At 37.8% G+C, this 18,105-nt stretch overlaps 1 protein-coding gene across 1 annotated transcript in view; it reads left to right on the top strand.

Moving 5' to 3' along the window:
- The window catches only part of LOC122535331 (neuroligin-2-like), a gene marked incomplete at its 5' end in the record, with an annotated part of 69,328 nt that overhangs the window by 47,952 nt on the left and 3,271 nt on the right, over window positions 1-18,105 (top strand). Inside the window, 2 exons of the mRNA XM_043666789.1 lie at window positions 16,465-16,798; window positions 17,551-17,814. Of these exons, the coding sequence (XP_043522724.1) occupies window positions 16,465-16,798; window positions 17,551-17,814 (598 nt within the window). The remainder of the gene's footprint in view (window positions 1-16,464; window positions 16,799-17,550; window positions 17,815-18,105) is intronic.

Below are 18,105 nucleotides of genomic sequence, written 5' to 3'. Positions count from 1 at the left end.
GAACAGAAGCGGGAGCACGAAGGGGAGGGGAGAGAAAAATAATTGCAGAGAACGATGGAAAAGGGGAGGAGGAACGAGGTGCTTTCGTGCCTCGATATATTTAATTTTTCCAGATTGTCGCGAGCGATAAAGTGTTACGAAAGACCGTATCGTTGTCGCGATAAGAATTCGCGCGTTTCAACAGCAGGTAATCGGGCGAACGAGCGTCGTAAAATGATCGTCGAACGACGTAGGGTCTTACCCCTCTCGGCACGAGAACCGTCGCAATAAGACCGTCAGCTGGATCTTTAACAAAGAGGACGCACGACTTAGTCGCGGAACTCGGGGGAAAAAGAGACTTCTAATTAAAGAAGCAGCGAGTCGAGTCCGCCCCAAAAACCACGAATTAGTGGTCCATGAGAGTTTAGCCAACTTTCCTCCGTATTTCGCGCAGCGTGCAATTATCCGCCACCGTACGATAGAAATTAAGACGAGACTTGAACGAATTAGACACAGGCGGCGTGACTGCCCGTGGTTGGGAAAATGTGAACGAAGAGACCTGAAGAAAGAAAAAAGTTGCAAATATCTCTACGATAACAACAATAGTAATTTAAGAGGTTCGGGCCATTTAAGGAAAGAAAACACAGCACGACGACTACGACTCAAGGTACGATTGATTCTCGAGGAGGAGTTGCTTCAGACGGAGGATAAAGGAGGACAATACAGTCAGCGAAACGCGAAAGAAACCAGGTCAGTTGAACGGTTACAAGTCGAAGTCGGCGATCGACGCGTGACAACGAGTACACAATTTCAACGACACTCGAGAAATCTAAATAGGTGGCAGAGCAAAAGGGAGAGGAAAAAGAAAAGGAAAAAAAAAAAAAGAGGAATCGGGTCAAGGAGCCGAGGCACCGGTGAAAACTGGACGACGATCACGCGTCGGGAAGGCTCGTAATTTTAACGAGGCTCGCAGATTAAAACGGAAACTGCTTCTATCAAACTCGATTGCTATTCCAAACGAAACAGCGTTTCGCGTTTCTCGTCACGGACCGGAGAGAAACGAAAGGGGAAAAGAAAAAGAAGAAAACCAATTGTCATCCCCTTTTTCACGACTGCATCTTCACAGGCATTGATTTTTCTTTCCACCAGCAGTCATTGGATTAAGATTATTGCGCACACAAGGAGAGCGTAGAATTTCAAGGAAGAAACGAAAAAAACTGGCTCCCTATCAGGCGCGTGGAACACGATCCCGGGTCATCCCCAAGGGTTCCATTACCCTCCTTCATTCCTTCACATCCTTCCTGCTTTTGGATTCGCCGTAGGAAGTCATTCCCGAGTCACGATACTGGCATCAGCAATCCCCTCGGTGGCCAAGCTTATCCTGTTGCCGGGAGCAAATTGGCACGAGCGCAAATCAAATCGTTAGACGTGAGTTGAGAAGCGCGCGGCGACACATAAATCAGCTGTTCAAACCTTTTCGCTTGTATATTTCTCCGATGATCTCAGGCAGGTTTCGTTTGTTAAATTAAGAAGATCAGAACGTCCCTTTTTCTTTTGTATAATGTATTACGTATCAACGCGAGAATATCGTTCCTGTCATTCATACGATAGATTTTGCACAATTAAAGTTAAACTGACAATCTTTCGACGTACTTACATAGATTGTATAACACATGTACTAAGAGAATGTCAAAAAACTAAAGGAAATATGGAACCAGAAGAGTTTCCTGAGCGAAAAAGGGGCAGGCTTGGAGATTATGAGGAAAATTATGGAGGAGAGACAGAGGGAAGCACAAGAAGAGGAAGAGCAGAGAAGAAGAGCAGAACAAGACTTACACATGACAAACATAACACAGGGAAGGGAAAGGAACGGGGAACAAAGACCAAAGAGACTGAAACGAACGAAAGAGTCCGTGGAATGAAGAAGAAAGGGGAAGTGATAGTGAAAGTTTCCTCCTGTTCTGTTTTTGAATTAAGTTTAGGCTCCTTCAAGATTATAAGATTGCTAGAGGCTAGATTAATAGATATTGTAAGCGTTCTTTCCATCTGCATTTTGTTTTGGTGATGAATTATTAGATTATTAGGATAGATTAAATAAGATTACCAGAATACTAGTTCCTACCGCGATTAACAGATTAGGGTAAGGAAATAGATGTAAATGTAGCCCATCATACAGCAAAAAGACAAAGATGTAAACTGGAAGTCATCCTAAGCCTAGTAGGATTAAATAAAAATAAATAATAATAAAAATACTTACATAGATTAGTATTTTTTTTCTGTAAAGAATATCGAGCTACATTGAATGTAGAAATTGATTGAATGTAGAAAAAGATGCATACAAAAAGACAGTGTCGGTTCATAAAATTGCGTCTCAAAACAATTATTTTTTATGGTAGTTATATTATAACAATACTGACCATTTGCCAAAAGGCAAATTAATCGTTCGTTAAACGATTACAAATGACATATTAATAATTACAAAAATTATCGTAAACGTAATCATGATTATTGATTTATATCAGGAATGATTACGATTGCCATTGATCGCGAAATAACCAATTACTGGCCAACATCCTGAACGTTTTCGATATCGTTGAGCCAGTTCCATCGGAATGGTAGCGAATTGCAATATTCATAAGACTCCGTCTTCCGTTTCGCGCCTGCATACCGTAGAACCTGCGTTAAATGACAATGACGCTCGAGACTTTCAGCGCTAGGTGCCATTAGGAAAAAGTGTTTCAGAACTGAGAAGTAAGGAGAATGTGGGGAACGAGTTTCCCAAGTCGTCCGAGTTCTTTGCATTTCTGAAATCTTTAGCAACCGCTGGTGATCCAGTTGCGCAGATAACAACGGAAACTCAAGTAAAATCGAGTTCTTTATCAACAGGCTCTCTGTACCGTGCGGATCATACTTTCTTCCTCTTTTTTTTTTTTTTTTTTTTTTTAATTTATTTTTTTATCGCTCGGATTTACTGTCTCGTCGAAACTCGTTTGCCCTTAAAACGAGAGTTAAATAAAAGAAACTCACATCGATTTGCCCTAGAATCTGCACTTCTAAAATTTCTAGCAATCATTCGCGCGAGTAACAATAAATAATTAAGATTCGAGTAAAAAATCGAGCTATTTTAATGTTTCAATATTTTAGTTCATATCCATCTATATTTCTATCGCTGTTTTATTTGGGAAATGCTTGCTCTTGAAACGTGTTGAAAGTTGATTAAAATAATTCATATCGCGACGAAATAATCGTGATATCTTAATTTTCCCTGAAAAGAATTTCTGGTGGGAAGTTCCTCCGAGCGAGAAAGGAAGGGAAGAGCCGGGGATCTGATCCACTTATTTACTCGTCCTATCGCAGCCATTCTATTAACCGTCGTCCCTTGCAGGACAACCGATCTGCTCGCTCGCAACACCATCACGTAGCCGGTCGTTCGCATTTGCGGTAATTGTCGAAGTAGCAGTCTCAGGGTCATTGAGATGGCTCGAATCTCGCAGACCCGAGAGATCCTACATCGCATGTCCCTCGTTTCACCTGTATTCCCATTTTCTCACCTTCTCCATTGTCCGTTCTCCCATTTATCGAAAGTGTCTCGCATAAAGCTTACTGCTTATACACATTCTTTTTCTGCACTTAAATTTCTCTTTCTTTTTTTCAATTGAATATTTGGTAAGAAATTCAGATCCATTTTCTTTGAATCTATTCAGGTGAAATTGGAGTGTTACTATGTAAAAACTTGGAAAAAGATCTTTTCGAATCTACGATAGATTCGGAAACCGAAGCTTCCTCTTTACAATGACCCACCAAAACTTACCGTGCGATCTTTTCTCGCCATTTTATTGATGGAGACTTCAAGCTTTAAAATAAACCCAATTTATTGCTTTACGAAATTGTGTTTAGTATCCCAATATTAATGCAAACAACTGTGTATATATCCCTTCTTCTATTTTGAGATCGATAATTCAATGATTTACAATGGACCTTTTTAATTATATATCAAACATGCTCCATATCTTAGAGGTAGACTGTTTGTCGATGTATTTAACAAGCAAGTAAATGAAAAAAGAAAACATTTTCTATAAAATGCCCTGCTTCTACTTACACTTCGATTATTACAAGATGAAATTGGTAATTTATCAACACTTAAATATAATATTTTACCAATTTGGTAATTTATCAACACTTAAATATAATATTTTACCAATTTTGCAATGTTCGGCTGTGGGCTAAACGACCAACTGTTTAAATGTTAACATACACAATCGAGATCCTAAAGACGTGATAGAACGAACACGTTTCTAAAAACTCTCCAATTATAAATACCTACGAAGACAATAGTTTACGACAAAAATCACAATGAAGAGATTTTGCCACGTGACACAGGGCGGGAATTCATCGGAACGCAACGTTAAACTATCGACGACCAATACCGCTCCCTTTTCTTTTTTTCTTCCTGGTAACTGCGTCAACCGTGAAATGCCGTGAAAAATCGCGTAGAAGGTAAAACGGTTACACAATTATCGAGGCAGTTCAGCGGACTTAAAGCGCCGGACGGAAAACAAAACTATAAAAGAGGGGAGAGGGAAAAATAGAGGAAGCGAGATGAGAACGACGAGACAAGAGAGCAGAGGACAAAGGGGAATGCAATTCGCGGTCGTTTGCCGTCGTGTAACCGCTTTCACGGATTTTGAGAACGATTCCACCCACGGCTCTCGGCTTCTATGGTTTCGTAGTTCCGCATTTCCGTTAATAGCGACAACTCCGACAATAATTCTGCCGGAAGTCGTGGCATTGCCAACCGGCAGGCTCCTATTGGTCGACGGCCATCGCTGGCACCCGATGGCGCGGTAAGAACAACCTCGTTGTATCAATTTCCGTCGCTTTGCTGGCCACGGAGTTTAATCGCGGGCAACGTCGTTGAACGAAAATCTAACGGGGTCGAGCCAATTTCGCTACGAATTCCTAGATATAGATGAATAACAGGTAAACACTTGGAAGTTGCAGGCTATAATAATAGGAATTATAGGTCTATATAATAGGAATTTAATAATTTTCGATCATTTATTAACAACTATCACCGCAGATAACTTATTACGACTTTCCGCTGATTTTCATAGTTCGATCTCGTGATTTTCATGTTCGAGCTGCTAAATCAATTAACTTCGAGGAAAATCGATGGGGTCGGACCAATTTCGCTACAAATTCCTAGATATTGATGAACAGCGGGTAAATACTTGGAAACTTGTTGCAAACTTGTTACCAGTTTCTAGACGTCTAGATACAATACGCAATGGAATTTAATAATTCTCGACGTTTTACTGACAACTATCACGACAGGGTGGTAATACGTTGTGACTTTCTGCTGATTTTTATAGTTTTATTTCGTGACTTTCGCGTCTGAGTCGTTTATTTGCTAAATCGATTATGACTTAAATTTCAACGAACGTTGTAAAATATATTGTTACATGCGTAGCTTTTATCAAACAACATGCACAAAATGCATACAGTTGCAAATCCAATTGTAATCCAAAGTTTAAAATATCGACAATTTTTTGGTGTGTGAATACTTTCATCCACCTCTGTATCTCTTTTTTAATTTTTTTTTCCCTATCAATTCATATTGAACGGCATACTGTACACGTTGTCCAGTTCAATTTCCTTCACTATCAATAATTCGTGTTTGTTTTACAGACAATAATTCAAAAATGTTAAAAAGTCGAGATAAAATTAAATGTTTAATTCAATTTTGATCTCCGTAAATATTTTAAATGTACGTGACACATCTGATATCGTAAATATTTTAAATTGACAGAGATCAAACGAATTAAATGGAGAGTCACGGAAGGGGCGTCAAATTAACAGCTTCTCTACTTGGAAAAACCAAGGCATTATCACCGAAGATCGTTGATCTAGCAACGAAGATTTCCGCGACAGGCGCCCCTAAATTTCGCATACGTTCCCGTGGATTTACGACATACAGTCGAGTATTTCCCCGCTTCGAATTTCCAACTTCTCCAGCTCTGCCGCGCGTCGAAGAGGCCATAAACGCCCAACAGCGTGGTAAACGCAACGCTCCCCGCCAGCGCGACACGACAATCCTAAATCTGCTGCCGGGCGAAAAAGTCACGCGCGCGTCATAAAGTCAATCCGCTGCAGCAAATCTTAACAACAATCTAATATCGGGTGCTCGTAACCGCATAGACGCGCAACGGGAAAGTTGCGTTCGAAAACCCATTTCCGGCGGTGCTTCGTTTCGTCCCCTGTAACGCCCCGTGAACGGAGAAACGATTTTTGCCGCGGCTGCGCCAAAACCGACGGCGGCAACACCGGCAGGGAGGATGAAGGAGGAGCGGAGGGGGCGTGGGCGGAAATAATGGAGAACCGGGGATCCCTCGCGAAAAATTCGGGGTCTGAGAGATTTCCAGGAAGGAGGCATCGATATGGAAATCCAATTCCAAGATCCGCGCGACACGTAAACCCTGTTTCTCTGCATTTTTGGCGGCACTTTCGAGCACGGCCAAAGGGGGCAAAACTTGCATTCTCTTTGGGACACGAGGACCCTTCTCCGAATTCGAGTCGTTTCACAGTGAGTCGAGCCCTCGTGCTCGATCAGGGCTGATCGCCGTTCGACGCCTCCCTCTCCCAGGGAAATCATATTTCAAACGCTCGGTAGTGCTCGCGAAAAAAACAAACAAAAAGGAAAAAGGGAGAAAAAACACGAGAACGTGGCCTCGCGTTTAATTAACGGACGGAACTCGAAGCCGTTCTTGGCTGGCCGTGTCGAATTTAATAAAAGGCGCGCGAATTAAACGCGCGAACGACGACGATTGAAAAAATTCGTCGGGTAATGAGAAACGCGTTGCGAATTCAGAGAACGATTCGTGGATAGGATGGATATCGTCAAGTTGGGATAGCAATTTTCATCTGATATTAAAAATAGAGATCTTTAAAAATGTTTTTAAAAAAAAAAGGAATAGTGATCGAACACTCTCAGTGAATGAACGTTATCATACTTCATATTCGTACGATTTATACAATAGTGGATAAGAAGATTATAATCTGTATGTTCAGTAGTATGTTCTTTTCTTTATTCGATAATCTTCGTGACGTTCCACAAATTCAAGTGATCTTCACGACATTCTACAATTCATTCCACATTTACAACTTGCGCTTTGAGATGCGCTCTGATACTGTGATAGATTGGTTCTTATAATTACATTATTCCTTTAACGAAAAATATTTTATAAATACGTTATTATTAAGCGTTGGTGTATTGGTCGAGGAGCAATAAATAAAATAATGAGTAATGAATGAACAATCATATTGATTTTAAATCAAGAAATTCAGAATCGTCAAGTTCTTAATGATGACACTATCGAAAATTATTAAGTATCAAACAAAAATTAAACAAATTTAAATCATTCAAAAGAGAATTGAATTCGTATACGTATTATAATAGGAAAAATGTAGAAAAAGAAACAGAGGGAAAGAAAATCAATCAAATATTTTTGTTTATAAATAAAAGTACACATCATGGCCAAATGTGTGCAACACTATTATCTTAACAGACGTGGAGTTTAAACGTTCATTCACTGAACAGACAATCCTAATTCCTTCTTAATCTACGAACGAATGTAAAAGAAGATTCATCTACATAGAGTCGAGGTCAAGCGAATGCGTCTCAAGAGAAATACGTTTCTTCGTGATGACCTCGGTCCATACTGACTCGCGAATAGAACATATTTTTCAATTTTCGAAATTAGACAAGAGGGAAGGACCGGTCACCTCAAAGCAAAAGCAAGTCGCACGAACCTTTGATCGGTCAAATATAAAACCACGTTTATCGAGTTATTTCAACTTCAAAGCCATAGTTTTGAAAGCGGCACAAAATGCGCTGCGTAACTAACGAAGTAAACTTATTTCTAATTTCCCGTCCATCCGCTCAACTTCAATCCATTTCATTCTCGTAGGGAGCTTTGCTCTAAAAAAAAAGAAAAAAGAAAAAGAAGAAGACAGAGGGGAAAAACACGTGGAGAAAAGTCAGCGAGGACAGTCGGACCCGACCTTGTTTGAGAGAAATTATAATTCCCACAGTGTGATCCCCGTTGGAATTAGAACAAAGAAAATTCGTGAAAACTGGAGAACTCTGAAACCGACCGTCCGATTCCATCAGTCGGTCTGAAAGAGTGGCTTTCACAATCGTCGGAAAAATTATCCAGAAAAATAAGGAAGAAATTTGTTTTATACCAGGTGGGAATAATCTATTCCTGTTCATCGAACACGGGCCCTGCAAGCGAAGAATATGAAGAGCGCCAAGCGTTACTTTTATTTCTGACACGACTGCAACAAGGATCTAAAAAAAAAAAAGAAAAAAAGAAAGAAAGAAAGAAAACAAGAAAAATATTGATGAGAAGGAAAGAAGTGGGGAGAAAGGCGAGAAACCGGAAAAGCTGCCATCTGAAATGCGGATGAAAGCTGTAAATGCCAAGGTAGCGGGGGAGAAACGGGTGGCAAAGAAGAACGAGGAGATGAAACGCATCACGACAGAAGCAGAAAATACCGCGAGACATATGTTGACATTTATGCCACGACTTATCTACCGCGTTGAGTTTCCACTGGTTTTATTTTGTGCGGGAGCCAGCTTCGGGATATTTCTGAGTAAGGCGAATTCTCGAAAAGTCAAGAGAATATGGCGTCTGCGGAGGAAAAACGTCCTTCAAAAGTTTTAGCGCGTCTTAAAAGAATAAGTCGTTAGGTCTGGATGTATGTGTGCGCCCGCGGTGTATACGAGGTTTCTCGAGTTATTTTATCGACTGAAGTGTTACCTTGTCAGAGGCTGGTTAACGTCGACGCGGAATACGGGAATGTTCTCGAATTAGAGAGTTTTTCGCGAAAAGAAACTCCGAAGTTCTCATGACAAGAACTGCGTACAATTTTCTATTGTGTTCGATCGAAGAAAGAAATAGATTCGAAATAATAATTATCTAGACTCTAGAGTATAATAGAATATAATTTAGAGTCTGGTATATATTTTTTAACGAACAGCTTTTTTCGTTAAATCAAAACTTGCATATCAAAGGAATACCTATGTTACAAAAGAACGCGGAGAAATATAATCGGTCGTTGTACTTTCTCATATTTCTTTTTTTTTTAATAATTTCCCTAATAAATTTAATTTTATACACATGTATAAAATTTAAATATAATAAATTAAATTTACAGTATGATAAATTTAATAAGAACATACATTTTCGTTCACAAGTCAACAGATGCATTGAAACAAAATGATTGCTCATTTGAAACAAATGATTATTAAAACGTTGATACAATTTTCTTATTCATCTCTTGTTCAATTTCATTGTATTTATCTGGATTGCATAATGTTCTGACACGAAATTAATAATATATGTAATTGAAATCACTGATATGGACTAACTGAAATCTTCCGAACAAAAGAACGAATTCATATTCATTCGTACGATAAAAATCATGTGAAAAATTAATACCCAACTGTATTATGTCAACTATATAAACTAATTCTACTATATTTTGAAGCCAATTAAATAAAACAAGACTTGATTTAAAAAAGATCTCATTTCAGAGATTTGTATTTACAAATTATTCAAAACAGTCTTTACTTGAGAGTTATAGGACCAATCACTTTCAAATAAGATCTTTGACGTAAAATCGGCATTACACATTTTTTTACACCATAGAAATCGAACGAAACATTGCACGATACAATTTTATTTCATAACGCAGATCATGTCTCAAGTGTTCGACCATTTACGAACGGGATTACGAATGTATGTATGTTCTTATTTTATATACATATTTAATTTTTCATATTTAATAAATATCCATATACAAGTATGTGCATATATACATGTATCCTATAATGAACGAATGCAACAACGAACAAAGTTTTAAAACGAATTACTCCGTTGTAAGATATCGCCAATTGATAACAACACACTCATAGGATGCATTGTAACTCTCAAAGAACATAATTCCTCTTAGACGCGGCAGCGATAGAAAAAAAAGAGAAAGAAAGATATCGGCAAGTCTGCGAGTCGAATCTGGAGAATATCATCGAATACTATATGTGCTAGCTGCGGCAGAGCGTGACAAATGCGGGGCGGGGAAGACAATCCACAGCATCGGAAAGAGATCGCTGAACGGATCTCAAGTTCGATGGATCACGCGATGGGAAATGAGAAAAAGAAAGCGTCAGAACGTTTTCACGCGATCGTGGAAATGCGCGCAAATTCATTTCCTTCCCCTTCTATCTCGGCGCTACGTCGGTTTCCATGCTCTCGTGATAAGTTCGATACTATTAAAGGAACGAAGAGAGAGAGCCTCGCATGAAAGCGTTCGCCATACCCGATTTACGGGCGTTCGTTGTCAAGCATCCGTGGATACGCGGTATAGTTGCTCTCGCAACTATCCATATGTGTGGGACCGATTTCACGGAGCTGCCGCGCGCGGCCGGAATATTTCTGACACCGCATACATCAATACTTAAGTGCGGTTAACGCGTTCGATTCGCAATAAATCACGTTAAATCTATCCCGACCCCGAGATTCTCGCGCGAGACGTACACAGTTTCGTTCTTTTTTGGAGAACGTTTCGATCTACTACTTGGAGAATGGAATCTTCTACGACTATCAAATCCCGATGTCGAAACGTTATCGTATTTCGGATTCCATGAGACGTTGCACTAGATAGGGGCTCTTTATAAATTATTATAAATTTATTATAATATTTATATTATTAATATATTATAAATATTATAATATATTATAATATTTATATTATTATATTTATTATAATAATAAATTTAATTATAAATTTATAAATTATTATAAATTTTACCATTTGTGATGAATTATTTTACGCAGAAGATGATTATATCGTAGCATATTAATTATCAAATTATCAATTAATAAAAATGACTTTTTTCAAAAAAAAAAAAAAAAAAAACAAACAAAACAGTATCATTAAAAACGTTGACAGTGAAACAGAGTGAAAGGAAGAAGATAGATTTTTAAAAATTTAGTAAAAAGAGCGTTTTTCAACGTTGTTATTCCATCAATCTTGTAGTCTTATCTTTTATCACATCGAATTACTGCACTATTATTATGACTGATAAAGTTTGATTATTAATATTAATTAATATTGTTTATTTAGGTTTATTTATTCTTTACTTAATATGTTAAAAAATGAAAAATATACAAACTGAACTTTTGAACTACGATACGAAACCTGATGTCAAAATGTTGCAATCGTGTATCTCTAATTTTATTTACATTACAATGGAGCATTAATTGACAGAAATCCAATCATCTGTGTATCTTTAAATTAATAAATATTATATAAAATAAATAAAATTTTATAATTTTCAACCGTTTTATAATGATATAATCATCTTATGCGTACAATTACCAGTACGAATCCTGATTTCGAAACAATAACATAATCGAGATTTTATAAAACATTACTTTAGCAGAAACTCGCTATGCAATTATGTCTTCGAATTATTTTATAATGATGTAATCGCATTAAACGTACAATTACGTAATCCTGATGTCGAAACGTTAACGTAATACAGTATTTCGGACTTTATAAAACATTACGTTCCGTTTATGTCACATTGATATGAAATTATTCTCTATTAAATTATGTCATCAAATCAATTTTACAATGATATAATCATTTTATACATTTGAAACTTAACTTTAATATTTATTTCTCATTTTCTGAACTTAATTGACAAATTAATCGACTATCTACCTATAGTCAAAAGAGTAGTTAAATTTGCAAATTCTTTTAACAACAATAAGCAGATTGAATTTCTATTCAATTACGTGTTAAAATTTACACGAAAACCTGCTACAAAATAATATAAAATAATATAACATATCGTAAAAAAAAATATATCAGATTCATAAGCATAAAGACGTAAACGATCTTCCGTGTCCATTGTTATTTGACAGTTAAAACCTTCAAAATAAATCGAGCAAGTGTATCCCACGTTAAGAAACAACCGTGAAAGCCTCGTAAGAAACCAAGCCGTGAACAGAAAATCGTGCAGTAAACCATTTGTAACCTAGAGATACCACGAACCGAATCGATTTACGGCCCCCTTCGAATCGAGACGATACACACGACCCGAATAGTCGTGGAGCACAGCGAACAAAAATGAATTTTATCGGTGATCAGATGGTGCACGGTTTGAATGAAACGACCGGTCGGTCGTTATCACTCGGGAACAGTCAACTGTATCGGGCGATAACCAACGAAAAAAGAAAGCGACGACGCTCTCGTGAAAGCAGGTGAAACGGCCAATTCGAAAAAGAAAAAAAAAAAGAAAAGAAAAGATCACAGTGAAGCCCAATTTTCACAAACGGCCACGATTGTCGCGTGCAGGTGAAAAAAACAAGGACTAATCTAAAGAAGATTAATTATCAATCGATTCATCAATGAATCTCGCTCGACCGAATTTTCCTCGAATTCTATCGTACGTAGCTGGACGTTGATGCTTCAACGACACTTTCTTCCTTCCTTCCTTCCTTCCTTTCTTTATAAAACAGATTTTGCTGAACAGAGGATACACGACGCGCGAATTTCATATATTCCCATCCGCCCAATATTCCGCGGGAGAGACGCAAATTTCGCGTGCCACGTGTCGCGAGATATGATCACGACATTAAGCTCAAAGAAATCCATTTTTCGCATGCCGCGTCTAGTGGATCGTACTGAAATTTCTCGGTGTCAAGCAGTGGGACGCGTGCGATACCGGAAATCGAATGTCACGGGAAGACGCGACGCAACAACCACACACCCGATGTATCATTTTTCACGATGTATCTGTTTCCAGCTTCTGCGTGCTAAGTGAACTCTTGGCACGTGTGTGTATGTGTGTGTGTGTGTGTGTGTGTGTGTGTGTAGCTACGTACGTTCGTGACTTAGACAAATTAATAATAATAGAGGAATTTTTACATGTATTCGAAATATAAAAAATTTTTAAGGACAAACGGTGTCACAAAGCACCGAGAAATATGTTTTGTACCAGATGTCGAAACGAAATTGTTACGATTGGGTTGTAACGTATATGAGCAACATCAAATATCTGATCACAATAAAATTTTTAAAATGTATTTACTGATACAACGGAATGAAATATTCTGTTTGAACAGAATGATAAACTGAAACATAAAAATTTGGCGATCGTAGCAGGGTTATTTTCATGATGTTAAATTCGATCAAATTGTTTTTCCTTCGCTATCATTTTTTAACACACAAAATCACATTTGTTTGTCTAGTTTAAGCAAAAACTTAAGCAAACTTAAGATGAATTTAGACTACGAACCAAACTTTTCAAAATAATAGCGATTCGTTACTACCCATTCCTTCCTTCGTAATATAAATCAATCGTGAACTGTCAATTTCCTATGAATATTTAAACTGTACGGAGGCGCGCTCAATTAAAAACACATGAAATTGCACACCGACGAAACTGCCAGTGAATGCTGGAGTTAATTCGATCAAGCGTCGAATAAAACGAAGGAATCATATTAATTTTTGTTTGATCGTGTTGTTTTCATTGAGCAGACGCGAATTATTCTGCCTTAGCACGCGGATAAATTTTAAATTACGTTTAATCCATTTTGCTTGCTTTAATAATCTATTTTCTGTGTTTAATTAGGACGGAATTCAAATATGTTTTTTCCATTACTACGTGGAAAGGTTTGATAATTGAACGCGTCACGGGGAATATTGTAACATGAATAATTCCGGATATCAAGCATTTATACCAAACTTTCTATTTTCATTTTCACGTGTAAAAATATGTATAAATATTAAAAGCAAAAACGTCCAGGTGTTACAAATTAATTCATAAAGAATCCCTTTCTTATGGGAAAGAATTTTGTTTATTTATTACCATACATCGTACAATTCGCGAATACGAATTCTTTAAAAAAGAATAGCCATTTTGAGAGTAAACATTAACGTAAAAATTATTTTACATTAACAATGTAACGTTATTTACCGTTATTTACCCCACTGTTTATTAATCTTTTATCGCACTTCTCTTTTTCAATATTTTCCTCGTCCGTATATATATATAAAAATATAGCATATACATCAACGAGAATACGGACCATTTATTTTGAAGTCTTATACCTATCAATCTTGAGACACTGAAGCATCGACTATGCAGTTCCATACGAAAATTCAATTGATTGAGACAAATTTTATATTATATAACGAATTGTATATCTCAAAGTATTATACAAATCTTTAATTCTCTCAATGTTCTCAAAAAAAAAAAAAAAAGAAAGTTGCACGTCACTTTCGAAACAAACGATCCATTCGTTACAACGAAGAATTATTTTCATTAATTCCATTATTTCGTGCACGCTGCGCTGTCACGCGCCGATCGTTTTCTCGTTCGCGGCAATGACAAATTCGCCGGTCGTGTTCCACTTTAATTACTCGCCCTCTTGCTTTGGATCGTCCTTTCCGCAAAAAAAATCCAATCTAATTAACGTTACCACCCCTCCCCCTCCCGGAACTCGGTCGCAATTTCAACCAGCCTCTATCTGCAACCTTTCTAGCAATTTCCAAATTTCCGGCCGATTTCGCGTGTTCCCGTTTGACCGTGACACCTAGCGTGCATCCAGTTATTGGAGGATCGAATAACGTTCCAGTCTTTCCTCACGTCACGGGGAAACGAAAAACGCGACAACAACCGTACAACCGCGCTCGTATCCGAACCATCAAAAGCAAAATTCGCGAATTTCCAACGAAATCGTCGAAATCTCGGCGCGACTCTCTCCGCGTGTAAAATTATTTAAAGAGTGGAGGAGCGCGACCGTGCAAACTGATTGTTTTGCGATTGCTTCTGCGGGGTTTGAAGATCAGATGATTTTAATCAAGGCCGAGTGTAACGTCAAGATGCGTATATTCAACTTAATATATATTCGAGACTAAACTCAATTAAACTAAGCTAGATTGATTCTATTACACGCTGTTTACTCAATCCAAACGCGATTCCACGCCGTCTATACTCTGCTCTTCTCCACTTAACGAGCAAATCTGCACTGTTCACACTTTGTCAGTGTGTAACTTGGACTAACGAAGAAAAAAATGAATCAATTTTCTATTATATATATTTGAAGCAGACAAGTGGTTTGACACTCGTTTTGATGAAATTTGCTATTTGCTCGAAAATTTTATGTAGATTTCGACGAGGACGGTAGTGACAGAATTTACAGAAATTTACAGAACAAAAATTCCAGACCCAGGGCTTCCTAAATTCCTCTCCGGACCGAATGATTCGTTTGCAAATTGAGCAGAGATTGCGACAATAATTTAGAAATGTCGGAATATTTATGCACGATACTGTACATTCGGAATATTCCGAAACAGTATTCGGATAATAGAGGGTCGAATATGAGGGTCTCTGCTGTATTTTAAAATCCTAAAATCTTGAAACTTTTCTCATTAATTCACTCGATCCCTGTAATATAGCAAAATCACGGCAGCACGCTAAGTTATACAAAAGGGAAGTAGGTTTTTAAGCGAGTGTTCTTTATTTCTACCGACGAGGGGAGAGAAAGGGAGAGAAAAGAAAGGAACTCTTCAACTCTGACACGCCTGGTTGAAATGTCTCTTTATTCGAATGAATTTTTCACGAAACTTGCGCGCAGCTCAGCCGACATTCACCGGGGATTGCGAGCTGAAAATCCTTCCTTGAAAAGTCGCTTCTCGTCGAACCGATAATTTTGGCTGTAACGAGAACTGGGGAACGCAGATCGCAGACGAAACCGCGAAATTCTTCATTACGCGTCAAGTATCTCAGAATCTTAATACACAACAAACGCGATGAAGATTTCTACGGGACGAATTCTAAAACTTTTTTAATAAAGCACCGCTTTATAAAACGTACCGATGCTCGTTTCGCGTTAACGGTGTATCTGCACGGAAGAACGTCTTTCCAGGCTACTTAAAAGACCATCGTATTATATATTTTCGACTGTTCGTTTATATATTTCCAACTGTAGAACCAAATTCTACTTCTCGTTAAATGCAAAGCTATAATATCTTAATCCTAGAAAGATCCTAAAGATTTTTCAATAACTACAAAAATAATAAAAGAACAGTCGATTTCTTTGGTAGAAAAAGTTGGTTTCGTTAAATTTCATGTGGCAATTAATTCTAACGACAAACGTTTATTTCTATTTATTTCCCACACACAATGTACTAAAATATGCTAGACAAATCTGTTGACACTATTGACACTAAAAGTATATATTTCACATACAAAATGTATATCCAAATTTTTGGCCACAAGTGTAAACATAGTATATACCTTGAATATCTCTAGTTGTTTTCGAAGATACGACAAAAATCTTTGTCAAGAATTATTTAGCGCAGCGAAGGCCACATAAATTCTAAAATTCCTCTCTTATCTTTTTCCAGGCATGAGGCCAAAGATGAAGAATCATTACAGAGCTCATCAACTATCTGTTTGGCTGCGTCTCGTCCCAGAACTCCATCGAGCTGGAATGGAGGACGTGGATTCCAGGCACAATCTATTTCGTGGACACTCGGACCCCAGTCTGTACGATGGATCGGTGAGACCGGATCCCCTGAGCAGGATTAGCGAGGAATTCAAAAAGAAGAACATCACCACCGAGCCACCGACCACCACGGACTATAATGCCGCCACGTGTGTTAGCTACATTCAGAGCACGAATTTGCAGAACGTTCATAACGCCAGTACAGACACTCTGGCAAGCTTGGATGCAGCTGGGTACGTAATAAGCAATTTCGGTCGACGTAATGAAAACATTAATAAAGAACCTCGTTACGCTACTCCTTGGCCTTTGTATCACATTGAAACGTTGCCTATGGTATAGCCAGAATTGCCGAAGTATAAAAGCGCATGTGACGATTCTCTTACTTTTATGGAATATTATGCAAAACAACTGCCTTTGTTGGCAAATACCTTCCGATTCGTTTTCTTTTGGTATTTCGTTGCGCAGTGGCCTTGGAAGCGATAATTCATGGCCAAAATTAAAAGAACCTCTGTATCTGCATTTTTTTTTATTGTGAAATGAATTCCATTATTTGTCGGTAATCGTTAATTAAAAAGAATGTTATATAACATAAAATCTCACGATAATAATATAATACGAACAATGTAACTTTGAGTAAGTGTAACGAGTAATTAAAAATTAATTTCCATGATTTTGTTTTTATAATATTTAATCAGGGAACTAATAGTTGACAAGAAACGTTACGTAATATATGAATTTAAAAAAAAGGTGGGAATGATCTCAAAATCTTCGAAACTCCTCCCCCTACAAAAAAAAAATCATTACTGTCATATTATAGCGCCCTCTATACTAAAATCACTTTTATTAACAAAATTTGTTCACATCTCCAAAGATAACAGAGATGACGAGATTATTTTGTTTGTCAAAGAAAAGATTATTGGAGCCTTAAATGCGACGAGATCTAATCGAATTGTACAGAAGTGAATTTGTATTTCTTTATTTATAGGTACGCCGCGTACTCGACAGCATTGAGCGTGACAATCGCGATCGGATGTAGCTTGTTGATTTTGAACGTGCTGATTTTCGCGGGGGTGTACTATCAAAGGGACAAAACACGGCTGGAAGTGAAGAGTCTTCAGCAGCAACAAATGTTGAATCAACAGTGCGGACCACGAGGTTTCTCTGAGCTCAAACAACCGCCTCCGCCGCACTCTCATTTCCCTGGAAGCGGTCAAGTTATCGTTGACGTCGAGAACGAGATGCTGCGAAGGTACAGTTTCTTTTCGAAGCTTCCCAGTATCGATCCGCTTCTCGCTAACCGCGAATTCACATTCACAAGACAGACTTCAGAAGTAGTTCGTTTGATTTTCATAACATCGGCCGAAATGAAATTATCGGACACACAACGAAAGAAATCGGCACACAGAACGAAAAGGTGGTCACGAGTTCGTTAGTTGATAATTTTGCCTCGATAAACTTTCCAACAGGGATCGAAATGAACAGTTATCTACTCTGGTGTTTTTTTTTTTTTTTTTTTTTTTTTTTTTTTTTTTTTTTTTTT

The sequence above is a fragment of the Frieseomelitta varia genome, unplaced genomic scaffold (assembly GCF_011392965.1).
Source record: "Frieseomelitta varia isolate USP_RPSP 00005682 unplaced genomic scaffold, Fvar_1.2 scaffold_699, whole genome shotgun sequence".
Classification (NCBI taxonomy): domain Eukaryota; kingdom Metazoa; phylum Arthropoda; class Insecta; order Hymenoptera; family Apidae; genus Frieseomelitta; species Frieseomelitta varia.
Note: the sequence above shows the minus strand (reverse complement) of the source record. Positions and strands in the feature narration are given on the sequence as shown.